At 38.7% G+C, this 16,124-nt stretch overlaps 2 protein-coding genes across 3 annotated transcripts in view; both read right to left on the bottom strand.

The window, feature by feature from the left end:
- The window catches only part of LOC134675239 (nucleoplasmin-like protein), a 201,149-nt gene that overhangs the window by 37,935 nt on the left and 147,090 nt on the right, over positions 1-16,124 (bottom strand). The gene's annotated exons all lie outside the window — the stretch shown is intronic.
- Positions 1-16,124, bottom strand: part of LOC134675096 (uncharacterized) — a 32,416-nt gene that overhangs the window by 12,966 nt on the left and 3,326 nt on the right. The window contains exon 2 of the mRNA XM_063533254.1: positions 4,583-4,785. Coding sequence (XP_063389324.1) covers positions 4,583-4,785 — 203 coding nt within the window. The remainder of the gene's footprint in view (positions 1-4,582; positions 4,786-16,124) is intronic.

Raw genomic sequence — 16,124 nt, 5'->3', positions numbered from 1 at the left:
TCATATTTATCCTCCTTTTTATAAAGAGGTCTCACAATGGATACCTTTAGTTTGCTAGGAAACTCACCATGCTCAATACATAGATTTACTATATGGCTGAGTATAGGAGAGATAATGTCAGATGTTTGTTTTATTATTTTCGTATGTATACCATCGTATCCAGTGCTATTAGTATTTTTTAAAGAACTTATTATTAGCTTTATGTCATCAGGATTAGTCGGTTTCATAAATAGGGAGTTAGCATAGTATGTCATTGTTTTCTTATAGTTATTTTTGTTGCTAGTGCTATTATGAGGAGTAACAGGACGAACTTGGTCCACGAAATAGTTATTAAATTCCTCTGCAATATCTTTAGGATGTAAGTACTTAGTAGTCTTTCCATTGGATACAATTTGCTTAATGTTTTCAGTAGGGTACCTAGCCTTAGATGGGTTAATAATTTTCCAGGTGGCTTTTGTTTCATTCTTTGATCGTTCAATATAGTTGTCATTTTTGGATCTTTGAACACTGCTTATAATTCTTTTAAGGTGTCTGGAATAACTTGTTAATTTTTCTTTTAGGTGAGGGTTTCGTGTCAGTCTATATTTCCACAACAATTCTCTTTTCCGCTTACAGCAATTTTTAATACCATTTGTTATCCATTTAGGTTTAGTCGTAGTGTTAATTCTATTTCGTTTCTTAGGAAAACATAATTTATAGAGTAGGTCAAATATCTCAAAGAAACTATCAAATGCTTCATTTGGATTGGCTGCTGAAAATACATCACTAAAACTAATATTACGTAGACAGTCTATGAATTTGACAATGTTTTGTTCTGATAAATCAATTTGTTCTACAAACCAATATGGAATGGAGCATGTTTTCTTTACTGGACATTTTAACAATTGTGCGGTATGATCCGATAGAGCTAATTCTAAAACCTCAGCTTTACTGCCTCTAACATTGTGGATTATATTGTCTATGCAAGTGCGACTGGATAATATAGTAGGCTGTAATATTCCTAGCTTAAGGTTGTAACTGCTTATGAGGTTTTTGAAATCTATCGAGTGTACAGTAGATTTGAGTAGATCTATGTTGAAGTCACCACAGATGACAGTCGCTACCCGTGATTTATGTTCATTTAAACATGAATTGAGTGGTTCGCGTAGGTAGTTTAACTGTGTGATCCTATTTACAAAAAAATTAACGCAATCGCAATCTAATTGCTTAATTAAAATATAATGAATGAATGACGGAAATTAAATAGGTAAGTACTTACAGTAATTGTGTAAAAACTATAAGAACACGAACGTGACGCATGACGTTGTCCCGCCGCGCCGGTGTTTAACCAACGGTATTTCAAGTGAGCCGTTCGGAACACTCTTTATTACGGTTCATTAACGACATAACGCATAAGTACTTAAGTGACGTTATGTTATGATACCGTAATGCTTGAAAGAAAAAGTCGGTCAAATACAACCTTCAATGAGCTAGCCAAAACACGAGTGGCATCGCCAACATATATAGTTAACTAACCAATCGTACACCTTATAATAAGAAGGTAAGGTCTTCCGAAGATCATTTCAGGCTATTGCTATTCCACGAACACTGGCAATCACTTAAATAAACAAAGTAACAAAATACGGAGATGCTTTCTCATTACCGCGTGTTTCCTGCGGTCATTCAATCTTTGTTCATCTGTGACATGACGACTGATGACACCACCCCCACCACCGTCACTAATATGTATACATATGTATAGGAACATTTTAAATTCGATGACGCAGTCTTTAGGTAATTAGTAATTACTTAGTTGTCTCTAAACCTTAATTTATAAAGTGCCGAGTTAAGGTTTCAAGAGTCAAGTTTAAATGTTTCAGGGTGTTGGCGTTTACGCAATACAAGATGAGGTGTTAATACCTATTTAAAAAACCGGGCAAGTGCGAGTCGGACTCGCGCACGAAGGGTTCTGTACCATAAAGCAAAAAAAAACGGAAAAAAATGCAACAAGAAAACGGTCACTCATCCAAGTACTGACCATGCCCGACGTTGCTTAACTTTGGTCAAAAATCACGTTTGCTGTATGGGAGCCCCACACTTAAATCTTTATTTTATTCTGTTTTTAGTATTTGTTGTTATAGCGGCAACAGAAATACATCATCTGTGAAAATTACGGACGGACGGACGGACGGACGGACAGCGAAGTCTTAGTAATAGGGTCCCGTTTTACCCTTTGGGTACGGAACCCTAATAAAAACTGCTAGACAGAAATTCGTTTGTACTTACATGTACTCGTAGCTAGGAGTGTTACTGTTTGTACTTATGAGCTTATGTTTAGTATTTTGATTTGATTTGCCCCTCGTGTGAAGGCTGTCGTTTCGTAAGCCTGAAGTCAAGGCTGTAGCGCGGATATAAGGCATTACACTTGCATGTTATTATTATTACCTGTAGCTAATCTTAATCGTTTCCATAGCTTTCGATATTTATCGTACACCGGGGCCATTCAAACTGAGGCCGTGTGATTCACATAGCCGGTGCAGACGATCTATTACCTATATATATATATATAAATAAATAAATAATAAATAAATACTATTACGTTCTTGAGGTCTCTAGAAACGAATCAATTATTAAAGAAGTAAGCTAATCGGCAATGGTAAATTGAAAATAATCGGCTTGAGGAGCTTTTCTGTCATTTGCCAAGTATAGTACCTACATAACAGTGTTAACACAAAGTCAAAATTAAAGGTATATTATTATGTAAGTAGAAAACGTCCATGTCCATTAAACATAGGTATCCAATCTTAATAAAGTTAATGCTACCGATACTAACCAAGCCAGTTTTATTGTCTCATGTAGATTCATAGTAGTCATCAGTCATAATTGCTTAGTTATTTGCCTTGGACAGATACACTTGAGGCACTATAAGGCAACATACAATTAACCAGCAGGCGTATTAATGGATGGCGTTATCTACTGATAAAGTAAACTTCACTATTGAACACAGCGCGTTTCAAAGAGGCAGTCACCGTACTGTGGTCATCACGTTGTCACGGACGTCACGGTAGTAGACAAGTTCGTCCATCGTGTCTGTACCGGACCCCATCATTATAAAGATCATTTATCATTCTTCACAGATGTAAACATGCGCTTGACCAAGGGCGAGCGGCATTTTGGTCGGTATTGCTTGCCTCATATCATATCATAAGACTTTTAAAATTGTTTCTTGTATGTATAATAGCTAATAGGTATTTGCTACACCGCGGAGTGGATGAGTGCGATCCGCACGCGATGCGATAACTGGTCATTGTGCTTCCGGAGCCTGTGATGGGTCGGGGTCTGGTGTTTGCCAACATGTTATTAATTCGCTTTAATTGCGCTAATGGCCCGAGGCGGGCGGGAGAAAGCTGACAATCTGTCATCCGTCTTCGCTGTCGCTACTTGAGATTAGTTTTATAATAATACATAATATATTATTTGGCCATTGTAATTTGTACTGCTGTGCAAGAGCCTAACATTGGCTTTCAATTGAACAACACGGACTTAAACGTGAACCTTAAAATTATTTCACAAATTTTACTTTAAGTAGGACTAATTTTGACTGAGGAATCTGAGGATGCTTTCCTTCTCAATCAAGTATCTAGTGATTTTATTAATTCTATTGTCAATTAATTAACTCATTACATGCCTACGTCGTAATTATGACAAGTATGTACACAGCCATAAAGTCATTATGTACCTTATTAAATGAATGCAGATGCTCCAATGAAACTGTTGGGTTATCAGTTCACTTTTGTTGTATTTGAATTCATCATCACACGAAGTTGACGTTGCATTTGTATAAAACGAAACATATTATTAATCGTTTAAACTACCTAACTAAGCTCTACATCTGTATGATCTGTATTATAATGATATCAGCCCACATCGCGATAACGTGGTGGTGGTAGCAACGGGTCCGACTACGGTTGTCGAGTCAACTGTTAATGAGTCGTTATTGTTTCGGACGCGGCCCCGTTCTCACTCCGACGACAGCAGGTGTGGTGCTCGCATCGCAACTGGAGTAAGGCAACCATCGGAATTATAACAATTTTAACCTACCTACTGCTACCTAGTGAAGCGTTAATTTGATCAGCCAAGATTCAATTAAGGTTTATTGGACACGGCAATCTTCTTTAGTTACGCGCCAATCATCACATGGTGCCCTATATACTCTTAACCGGTGGGTGGTGCATTTGTTTTATGCTTGTAAATAAACATTACCTACCTATTAGCTAAATATTCGACTTTAAATCTGTCTAATTTGGTCTAATACCATTCGGGGAGGCGACAAAATGTTGTGCACGTATTCGTTAGATTCGCAATATGATGACGACACGTAGGTAAACGCATGATGTTTGTGCCTTGTGACCGTGTTGTATGGTGGTGTGGACTTGTCGAGTGCCTAATTTAGGGAACTGAGTACCAGACCGTATAATCGAACAGGTATCCAAGAAAGAGCAGGTCAAAGTAGCTCCGATTTGCCCGACGGGTATTAATGAACCGGTGCCGCCGAGCCCGCCAGCCGCGAGCTGTGAGCTGTGTGTGATAGCTAGGTAGTTACCGTGCACGGCCTGGTCGAGCTGCCGGCGCCGCGCGTCCACCGCCGCGGGCAGAGCGGGCTGGTAGCGCGCCAACGCTCTCGCCGCGCCCGCCAGCCGCGCAGCCTCGCCGGCACCGGCGGGGCCGCCCAGCAGCGCCGCCAGACGCCACGCCAGCGCCTCCACTGGTAGCGACGGCCGCGGTGACACATCCAAGTCCACCAGCCTGCACAAACACATGAAAAATGTTGAAGTAAAGAATTATGGTATATAATAAATATTGCTGGGAAGAATGTACGTATATGCTTATTTGTACAAAACAGAAACACAAGAAACAGTAAATTAAATACAACAAAGGCGAATTTATCCCTGGTCAGACTCAGGCTAAGACACGGTCAGAAAAGAAGAGCGTCGCTCCTTCTGCTCTACCGATTTCCTTTAAGTAGCGTATGTGTACAAATGCAAGAGTTAAAAGCAATTAAAGAGCCTGGTCTTCCCTTTATAGACGGTTAAGACGGTCATCCCTGGAAGCGGACGGCGCTTCGTAAACGCAATGATGCGTTATGTAAGGTAAGCAGAGTTTACTTCTGGTCAATTACCGAGATAGTCTAACATTAACATCGTCTAAATCTATTCATAATTTAAACCTTTCAGTGAAAAGGGACGACTCTCGACGAAATTTCTTTTTGCACTAAACTACCTGAGTAGTTTCAGGGACCACCGGTTAAGAAACTTGTCAAGTACCTAATTTACCAGATACAAATTTATAATTTCCTGACAAAATTCCTGATTTTTGAATATTTTTCCTGACATTCATATTTTTGACGACGAGGGGGGGGGGGGGGACTCAGTTTAGCCGAGCTAATTTAACGATTTGTTAATTAATAATTACGAAGTTATTGATAAGTTGAGTGGATCTCATTATTAATTTTTTTGGATTAATTTAAGTAGATAAATAAAAAAGGTACCTACTTTATAAAAAAAAGTCTATTTCTATTCAAAAAATTCCTGACATTTTCGTGTTCCATCTCCATTCCTGACAAATTCCTGACATGTCATCTGGTAACCCTAGGCGCGGCGCCAGCAGGCTTCGAAGCGTAACCAACTCGAAGACGCTACTCTCATTAAGATGGCAGACTGTTAGCATTGAAGCAGTTGTCGCTTTTTCATTTCCCGCCATTTCGACCACACACACAGGCCAATATTACTCTGACTCTCAGTTACAAATAAGTGGTAAAACTGTTCGGGCCAAGATATATTAGGCAGGAACTAATATTTATTTTGTCTGTTTTGTCAATTAACATAGTTGTCAAGTTATCATCGAACCACCAGCCGCTCTGTTATTTCTACTTCACAGTCGAACCAGTATAACTCAAGCCGTCGATTATCCATAAGTATTCTAGTATTTGGACCAAGATATACCGACCACGAGTCAGCAGCCGTATAAACTGTTTAGTCAATAGTAGGCAAATAGTTGTAGCGTCGCCGCCGCGGGAGTCTCGAGGCAATTGCGCGCGCTCTGATTAGTGTTCCGCAAAAACTGATGAACGGCGAGCTGCGCGCGCGCAATAACGGCATCGGCGGCGGCGCGGGCGCAGCGCGCAGCATGGTTCCCAGCTGCGTCTGGGTCGCATTAACACAATAAAAGTCACTTCTGGTGCGAACCGATTGACACAGGTGGTACTGCTTCTGTTTCCGAAGGTTGACAATTGAGTACCTACAATTTTTGGTGGTGAATAAGGCCTAGCCCAGCAAACATTTTTGGTCGATATTCCGAAAAAGGCACCTATTTTAGGTCGCACAATTTAGGAGACCAAAATGAGGCACGTCGAATCGACGTCGTGGGCACGTGCCGGCGACATAAATGGGGAAAAAACGCACGTGCCGGCGACGTATTTATTGACGGTAAATTAGTGATTACAACCATTAGGTCAACACTAGGTCATGTTTCCGACGTGGATTCGACGTCGCCACGACGTGCCGCGTAGTGAAAATGTACTAATTTGGTATTCTTTACCACCTTTAGACGTGATGGCGACATATTTTTATCCATATAATTACTCTGCGAGGCAATATTTAGATGAGACGCGATGAAGAGAAAAAGAGACACAAACATTTTACGCTTATATATTCTTTTCACTCAGAAACAAAATGTCTAACAAGAAAACAACTTTAAGTTGTGCAATGATAATGGCGGCCACTAAGTCATGTAAAATAATTTAGGCCGATTACGCTGATGGAGAACGATGAAATCTAGTGCACAGAAAATTTTTTCGTGCAGTATGTTAGGTTTACATACAAAACTATCGATGGGCTTTTGAAATATTTAAGTTTTCAACATTTTATAAAATCAAAATGCATATATTTGCTTGTAATTGAGTGTTGTAATTGAATATTTGTGTGTGTGAGTGTATTGACTTGATCAAAAATATTGTTTTATTTTGAATATTAGCACAATGAAGTACCGTGCGATGGCACCATTCAAGATATAACAACTTAAGTTATGCAATTTCATATTTAGCATCTCGTTATAATGAAAGAAAATGGCGGCACAACCTTATGGTATTGATAGTACTTTACAAGTGATTTTAACTACATGGTCGCAATTTGGTATCTATTTTAAGTAACATTTACCTAAAATTAGTAGCTAAATCGACATAAAATCGACGACCTAAAGGTCTCCGTATAAGAAATAATTACGTCGCAAATACACCTAAAATGTCTTATTAGTACATTTGACCTATTGGTCAGACTTTGCAGTTAATTTTACCTAATATTTCGACTTATTTTCAACCATTAAATCCCTGACTTCATGGTCCCCGTATAAGAAATAATTACGTCGCATATACACCTAAAATGCCTTATTAGTACATTTGACCTATTGGTCAGGGTTCGAAGTTAATATTACCTAATATTTCGACAGATTTTCAACCATAAAGTCCCTGACTTCATGGTCTCCGTATAAGAAATAATTACGTCGCATATACACCTAAAAGGCCTTATTAGTATATTTGACCTATTGGTCAGGGTACGAAGTTAATTTTACCTAGTAATACGACTTATTTTCAACCATTAAGTCCGTGACTTCATAGTCCCCGTATAAGTAATAATTACGTCGCAAATACACCTAAAATACCTTATTAGTAGATTTGACCTATTGGTCAGGGTTTAAGGTTAATTTTACCTAATATTTTGCCTTATTTTCAACCCCTAAGTCCCTGACTTCATGGTGTATTTATGAAGTGAAATTTACGTTTTATTATCCCTATATTTTGACTTGGAAGTAAAAGTGTACAATACGTAAAATAATTGGTGACTTAGGACGTCATTTTCACTTAAATTGGAAAAATCTTCTTCGAGCCTAGGAAAAAATACTTAAAATGTTTGCTGGGAGTTTACCCTCTGGGTTGGAAGGTCAGATGGCAGTCGCTTTCGTAAAAACTAGTGCCTACGTCAAATCATGGGATTAGTTGTCAAGCGGACCCCAGGCTCTCCTGAGCCGTGGCGAAATGACGGGATAACGCGAGGAAGAAGAAGAATTTTTGGTGGTGAAGTCCGCATGAAACCGTTATATTTTTTATCTGTAGGTACTTGAATTGTAGACATTTACTTTACTTATTAATTCTTAACTTTTGGATGCATAAACTGACTTGTCTGCCGTTAAAATGCGGACAACGTGACACGTGACAAACACTCACACAAACACACGTGACAAGCAAATCTACATCACAAACATGTTACTGAAACTATAGCCCGCCCGGCTTCGCCCCGTGCGAAGCCCTTGCCTTAGCCACACAACACAACCTTAACAAATTAATCAAATTATACACTTATACTTTCAAGAGTCACTCTATTGGTGAAAAAAGCATGAAAGTCCGTTCAGTAGTTTTTGAGTTTATGGCGAACATTAAAGAAAAGCGCGACGGGGGACTTTATTTATGTTTATATGATAACATTCGTTTTTAAACGAAACGCGTGTTGTTGGGAGCCGACTTAAATATTATTTTCAAACATTAAAGTACATCTACTACATTCCGTTAGAGAACTTCCACTTTTCTTAACAGGTTTTCAGAACATCTTTATTATGAAATAAATAGCAAATAAGCGACGAGCGAAAGCTTATTTTCTAGAAGTGGTATCGTGACGTAGCAAAGGAATGCAGATGCACCATAATTAGCAACTTAAACCTCAAATCGCCATGTCTAAGTGTCATATGTCTAGTTTCAATTACCATATTCAGCTTAAAATTACCAAAGCCGGCAGTGCCTCCGTTTCGACAAATCCTGTTGTAAGCACATTTTATAAGTCGTCTGTGTTTGCGTTTTTTATTTGTCAACGTGTCGCCTGTTAAACATTAGTCTCTTATATATTCACTTAACACAAAACCGCTTTCATGTCTGTAGAATATTTGTTCCGTCAGCCGACGATGATGGCGAGAGTGTATAATTGTGTACGTGCAAATATATTAATACTAAAGGGTGGAGTGAGCAATAAATCAGTGCAGATCTGCAGAAGCGCTGGGCGCGGCGATGGCGTGGCGTAGAGCAGGTTTAATTATTCATTGTTCGCTCTCCGCTTTCTTTATCCACTGTTATTAGTTTTCTCTCATATTTAATCATCGAGTTACGGGATGGCTTATCTCGTGGATCTCGCATCGCAGCTAGCGTTCTATTCCCGCGCGTAATGGAAATGATTAGCGGAATTCTTATAATTCGTAACAAAATATATGAATCGCTTGTACATAGCTCTTTATGAGGTATGTTATGGTTGTGCAATCTCCTATGAACTTACTTTAACATTACATTTTTATTTGGAGTATGTACAACTGAATACCTTGGAAAAAGATCCGCTTATAATTTGTTTGACACGACTAGGTCATAATTATTTTAAAAAATCGGCCAAGTGCGAGTCGGACTCGCACACCAAAGGTTCCGTACCTGTACAACTTGTATAGTAAAGTTCGTGTACGAATATCTCGCTAGATGTCGCTGTTCCCTCCGCGCTATCTTGTACATCGCGGTGTTAAGATTTTTCTTGAATTGTATAAGTAATCTGTCATGTTATATTTATTCCAACCTCAATAAACCACCTATTTTGGATGAACAGACAGTTTTGTTTGATTTGTTCATGGTCCTTCGTGTCGCCGGATTCCGGCAGGAATAGTAGTGGAATCGTTTTTTGCGTAAATAAAAATAAACATTTCGTCAGAGTTGGACGAATTGTTTAACGCACCTATGGGCAGTGGATTGCTGTTCGGGGCGATTTCAGCAAGTACGTGAGGAGCGTACTACTGCATCCAAAGGCTGCCGACAGAGGGCGCCTTGGAAGGAAGCCTACAACAGCGAGCGAGCAATCTACATCCGTGACGTCACGGAAGGATATGGTGCCAAGTGAATGGAATAGCCAGGTGACAAAATCAATGGACAAACTGTGAGTACTTTTATAATTGTTAAAGAAATAACAACCTTAAATGCAGTGTCGTAAGGTTCAGTGTTTTCATAGTGGTCCAATAAAAGTATTAAAAAAAGTGTTGTGCAAATTTGAACTTTGTGTCTAAGAATTGAAAAACTTTAAAATTCATCATCATCGAATCAAGAATCAAGTCAATTTGAACTTTAAGTGCATTAGCTTATTAACTTAGAATAATTTAGTTTAAGGAAATTGGTTCTGACGGGGAACCTATGCCCGATTTCTGGTAGAAATTACATCTTAAAAACACTTGTAAAAAATTTAAAACTTATTCTATAGACTTGTAAAATTTTAAAAGTTTATTCTGTAGACTTAGAAAAAATCCATCCTGTAGACACTTGTAAAATTTTAAAGGTTTATTTGTTAACTTATTATAGGAACTTAGAAGTTTGGAAGTGTCATATTACGCTAATTACTTATTCATTTTAGATTTTTGACTAGTATTAGTAACCGAAAACAACATGGAAGCCTTGATTGCAGGCCAAGAAGATATAAATAAGCGCATAAATAAAGCTCGAACTAATTATAAAAAATCTCCGAAAGAGCGTATAACGATAAAGTATATAGAAGTTAGGATAGACACTTTGGATGAATTATGGACAGAATTTTTGTTGGGTCACAAAAGATTAATGGAAAACCATCACAAAGAAATAAAGTCATCAACATATGTTGAGAAAGATATGTATGATATAACTCAGGAATTGTATGTAGAGTTTAAGACTGAATTAAAATCAGCTGCTGAAGATTTGGTCACTAACAATAGTCAAGAACAATCCATACAAATCCCCGGTACATCATACGCTGCGATAAAAAATAACTCAGTGAAATTACCAAAAATTGTTATTCCGACCTTTTCGGGCAAATATACTGAATGGATTACCTTCCGTGACTTATTTGAGTCTCTTATTCACAATAATGAGTCCATAGATAATGTACAGAAAATGCACTATTTAAAAGGGTATTTGTCTGGAGAGGCGGAACAGTTGCTTCGTCAAATTCCGATATCTAATTCCAATTATAACAAATGTTGGGAATGCTTAAAACAACGATATAACAATAAAAGATTTATGTGTCAAACAATTTTGAAACGCTTTTTATCTCAGAAGAATGCAACCTGTGAGTCAGCAAATTTCTTAAAGGAATTAATTGATACCAGTTCAGACTGTTTACATGCTCTAAAAAATATAGGTATTGACGTCAATGCTTGGGACGCCATAATTATTCATTTGCTCACTCTCAAGTTGGATCCTGAAACAAGAAAGCAGTGGGAATTAACTGCATCATTGCAAACCACAGAGGAGACCTTACCTACCTTTGAACAATTCAAGGATTTTATAACAAATCGATTCAGAGCTTTAGAGTTTATAGAAACCAAGAAAACAATTAATAATAACCCCACCACTACAACTCATAAAGCACGCGCCTTGCATGTAGTTCAAGGCAGTCAATGCCCGTTTTGTTCAGAATCTCACAAAATAATATTCTGTAAACAATTTATAAAACAAGACGTAGACTCACGACGCGAGTTCGTCCAAACCAAGGGTTTATGTTTTAACTGTCTGGGCGGATTTCATTCAGCGAAGGTATGCCAGAATCCCACACCATGTAGAGTGTGTAAACGTCGCCACCACTCATTACTTCATCCCAAAAGTGGTTCTGGACCCAGTGTTTCTGCCGACGAAGTAGTTGAAGGTACAACCAATGTTGGTACAGTGGAGGAGAATGACGAGACGGAAGAATCTGACTCTGAGCCAACAAATATTACGACTTGTTTTTCCTCAGGTCATAATGGTCAAGTACTGTTAGCCACTGCAGTTGTTGGAGCCCAGTCGAAGAACAATGAATATTATCCTGTGCGAGCACTGATAGATCCATGTTCTCAAGCTTCATTTATCACGGAGGCAACGGCTCAATATCTGGGACTGAAACGTATACCAATCCGCAGTAATATTTTTGGTTTGGGAGGACAAAAGAATGCAACTCCAAAGTCGAGAGTGATACTAAATTTGCAATCATTAATACATCCTGAGGAAAGGATTTCAGTAAAGGCATATGTACTGAGTACAATTACTACTATTATGCCAGCCAAAAAGGTAGTTGATTTGGGCTCAATAGACGTCACAGGTTTACAACTGGCTGATCCTAATTATCACACGCCTAACAAAATTGACGTCTTGTTAGGTGCAGTCGTTTATAGCCAGATTGTTTTGGGGGAAATAAGGAAAAATAAAGAAAAGACTCTTGTAGCTCAGTCAACTTCGTTGGGTTGGATTATAGCAGGAGAGACCGGATCCAGCAAGAATGTATCCAATGTCTCTGTGTTCCATACTTACCTTGTTGAAGATGATCTGCTTAAGAAATTCTGGGAATTGGAGTCTGATGTGTCTATGGTCAAAGGCTACGACCTGTGGACAGAAGAAGAGAAAAGGTGCGAGGAAATATTTGCAGCTTCTACTACTAGAGATGATACGGGAAGATATGTAGTAAAGCTCCCGTTTGCTGACGAAGACCCTAACTGCAAATATGGCCAGTCTAGAGATGTGGCAGAAAATAGATTTTATGCACTAGAAAAGAGATTAAATAAAAACCCGGAACTTCTATCACAATATAAAGATGTAATAGATGAATACTTACAATTAGGACATATGGAGAAAGTGCCTGAAAAGGAGAAAAATAAAGTAGACGCGGTATACTTACCCCACCACGCTGTGGTGAAAAAAGAGAGGGAAACAACCAAGGTTAGAGTTGTCTTTGACGCTTCCTGCAAGGGCAAGAATGGAGTGTCATTAAATGATAATCTTATGATTGGACCGAAATTACAACCAGATTTACGACATTTAGTACTTCGCTGGAGATTATATCCCATTTCGCTAGTATCAGACATCGTAAAAATGTACAGACAAGTCAAGGTTAAAGAAGAAGATGCCAACTTTCAAAAGCTATTATGGAGAGATAGTCCGGATTCAGAGTTGCAAGATTATAGACTACTCAGAGTAACTTTCGGTACCGCTAGTGCACCATATTTGGCAGTCAAGGCTTTACAACAAATAGCTCTAGATGAAGGAGAAAATTACCCTTTAGCCACTGAAAGAGTACGCAAAGACTTCTATATGGATGATCTCATGACAGGTTGCGAAACGGAAGAGGAAGGGATTAAAATTTACAGGGAAATGAACGAATTGTTGGGAAAGGCCGGATTTACGTTACAGAAATGGACTACTAGCAGCAATAACTTATTGGAAATGATTAAAAAGGAGAAAGAGGACGTAGGGAGTGGAATTGAAATTAAACAGGATGAAATAATCAAAATTTTGGGACTCACATGGAATCGAGAAAGTGACGAATTTCACTACGCCGTGTCATTTCCACCTATGAAAATCCCCATAACAAAAAGAAATATAATTTCAGACATTTCGAGACTATTTGACCCTTTGGGCTGGGTAGCTCCTAGTGTAATTTTAGCAAAAGTTATGATCCAGAAGTTGTGGCTGACAGGAATAACATGGGATGAGGAAGTTCCTAAGAACATAATAAAAGAATGGTGTACTTATCGTGAAGAATTGACAATGCTCACACAGGTTCATGTTCCAAGATGGATCGGTTTAAAGAAAAATAGCAAGAAAATAGAACTCCATGGGTTTAGCGATGCATCAAAAATCGCATTTGCTGCTGTGGTGTATGTCAGAGTAGTAGACGAAACGGAAAATGTTACAGTTACTCTAGTGTCGGCAAAAACCAAAGTTGCGCCAATTAAACAAGTGTCCATACCCAGACTGGAACTGTGTGGGGCGGTTCTTCTAACTAGACTATTAATGGAAACTTCAGAGCATCTGAATGTCAACAAGTGTGACATTCATGCGTGGACGGATTCTACAGTCGTCCTAGCTTGGCTTAACAGCCACCCAAATAAGTGGAAAACATTCGTCGCAAACAGGGTGTCTGAAATATTAACTACATTAGACGCCAACCAATGGTCACACGTTCCATCCAAGCTTAATCCTGCAGATTATGCCTCCCGAGGTTTGCGTCCATCAGAGCTTACCACTACTTCAATGTGGTTTAAGGGACCAGAATACCTCCAAAAGGAAACAATAAAATATGACAAACCAAAAAACAGAATCACAGATCTCGAAGTAGCAAAGGTCTTGCATATTACAAACGATTGTACAATTTGGGATAGGTTTTCGTCACTATCACGACTGATCCGAGTTATTGCTTATTGCCGACGTTTCTTAAACTCAAGAAGGCCTGTCACTGACAGATATCACACAAAATATTTAACCAGTAAAGAACTAAAGGAAGCTCTCGACATTTGCATACGGCAATGTCAAAAGTCAAAAGGAATATTTTGATGAAGAAATTAAGAAGTTAAAAAACAAAGAAACACAAATGCCACGAGGTTCCAATTTAAAGTCTCTGAACCCATTTTTAGATGACCAAGAAATTATGAGAGTTGGAGGGCGATTGGCAAATACTACCCACTTAAGCAACGATAGAAAGCATCCAATATTGCTGCCCAAAATCGCTACATTATCACGTCTTATAGTAACTGACGCTCACATAAAGACTTTACATGGTGCACCACAAATTATGCAAAATTACATTAATTCAAGGTATTGGATTTTAGGATCAAAAGATTTAGTAAATAACTGCTTTCAGAAGTGTGTGACTTGTATCAGACATTCTGCAGCATGTCGATCTCAATCTCAATTAATGGGACAGTTACCAGCAGCAAGGGTTACACCAGCACGTCCGTTTAAATTTTGTGGTGTCGATTATGCTGGCCCTATTCACCTCCGAACGTCTGGAGGCCGTGGACATAGATCCTTTAAAGAATACATATGTCTCTTTATTTGTATGTCTACTCGAGCTGTCCATATTGAAGTAGTCAGCAGTCTTACGACTGAAGGATTCATACAGGCCTTTAAACGATTGGTAGCTAGACGTGGACCCTGCCGAGAAATATGGAGTGACAATGGAACAAATTTTCAAGGGGCCTCCAGAGAACTTAAATTATTGCTTCAATCGGAGAATAAGAATATGTTCTCAGAAATTGCAGAAGCTTTGGCAACAGAAGGCACCACATGGCACTTCATTCCGCCACATGCTCCCAATTTCGGTGGCTTGTGGGAAGCAGGTATCAAATCAGCAAAGTACCACCTAAAACGGGTCATAGGTGAATCCACGCTGACGTACGAAGAAATGGCTACAGTGCTGGCTCAGATTGAAGCTTGTTTAAATTCTAGACCTCTAACCCGTTTAAACAATGATCCAGATAATATAAATGTCTTGACACCTGGACATTTCTTAGTTGGAGAACCACTGGTTACAGTTCCAGATTATAATTACTCAAACACTAATGTTAGCAGTTTGCGCAGGTGGCAGTTTACGCAACGTATGGTCCAGGATTTCTGGCGAAAATGGTCGCATGAATACCTCACAAGGTTTTTGCACCGTTATAAATGGTCTCAACAAACGCCAGAACCCAACATTGGAGATGTTGTCTTAATCAAGGAAGACGACTTGCCTCCAAGTCGTTGGCTGATTGGTAGGATTGTTAACAAACACCCTGGTGCGGACAACATAACTCGTGTTGTTACTTTACGTTCAAAGGGGTCATTAATAAAACGTCCAACTTCCAAATTATGTGTTCTGCCAGTTAGTAATTAAGTTGCATGTTAAATTAAGATTGTCATTTTCTATTATTAAGTTTCGTCCTAGGCGGACAATATAGTGTTAGTTTTAAGTTCAAATTACATTATATGAATTTTTTGGTCCATGATGGACCAAAGCCTTTTAGTATTTAAGTCAGTGTTACTTATGCTTATCACTTTTACTCTAATTTAAGAGTATTCTTCCTATGTAAACAATAAGAAGAAAGAATCTATAAGTTAGATTATAGTTTTATTCTTCAAATTTGTTATTTTAATATTGTTAGCCCCTTAGGAAGGTTTTACATGTCGTCTTACCGTTTTTCTAAAACTCAGTCACGGTGGGCGGTATCTTCCTATAATTAAGGAACCTAAGACGTTCCTTGGTGGGCGGTATGTACAACTTGTATAGTAAAGTTCGTGTACGAATATCTCGCTAGATGTC

The sequence above is a fragment of the Cydia fagiglandana genome, chromosome 21 (assembly GCF_963556715.1).
Source record: "Cydia fagiglandana chromosome 21, ilCydFagi1.1, whole genome shotgun sequence".
Taxonomy (NCBI): domain Eukaryota; kingdom Metazoa; phylum Arthropoda; class Insecta; order Lepidoptera; family Tortricidae; genus Cydia; species Cydia fagiglandana.
This window is presented reverse-complemented; position numbering and strand designations above follow the sequence as displayed.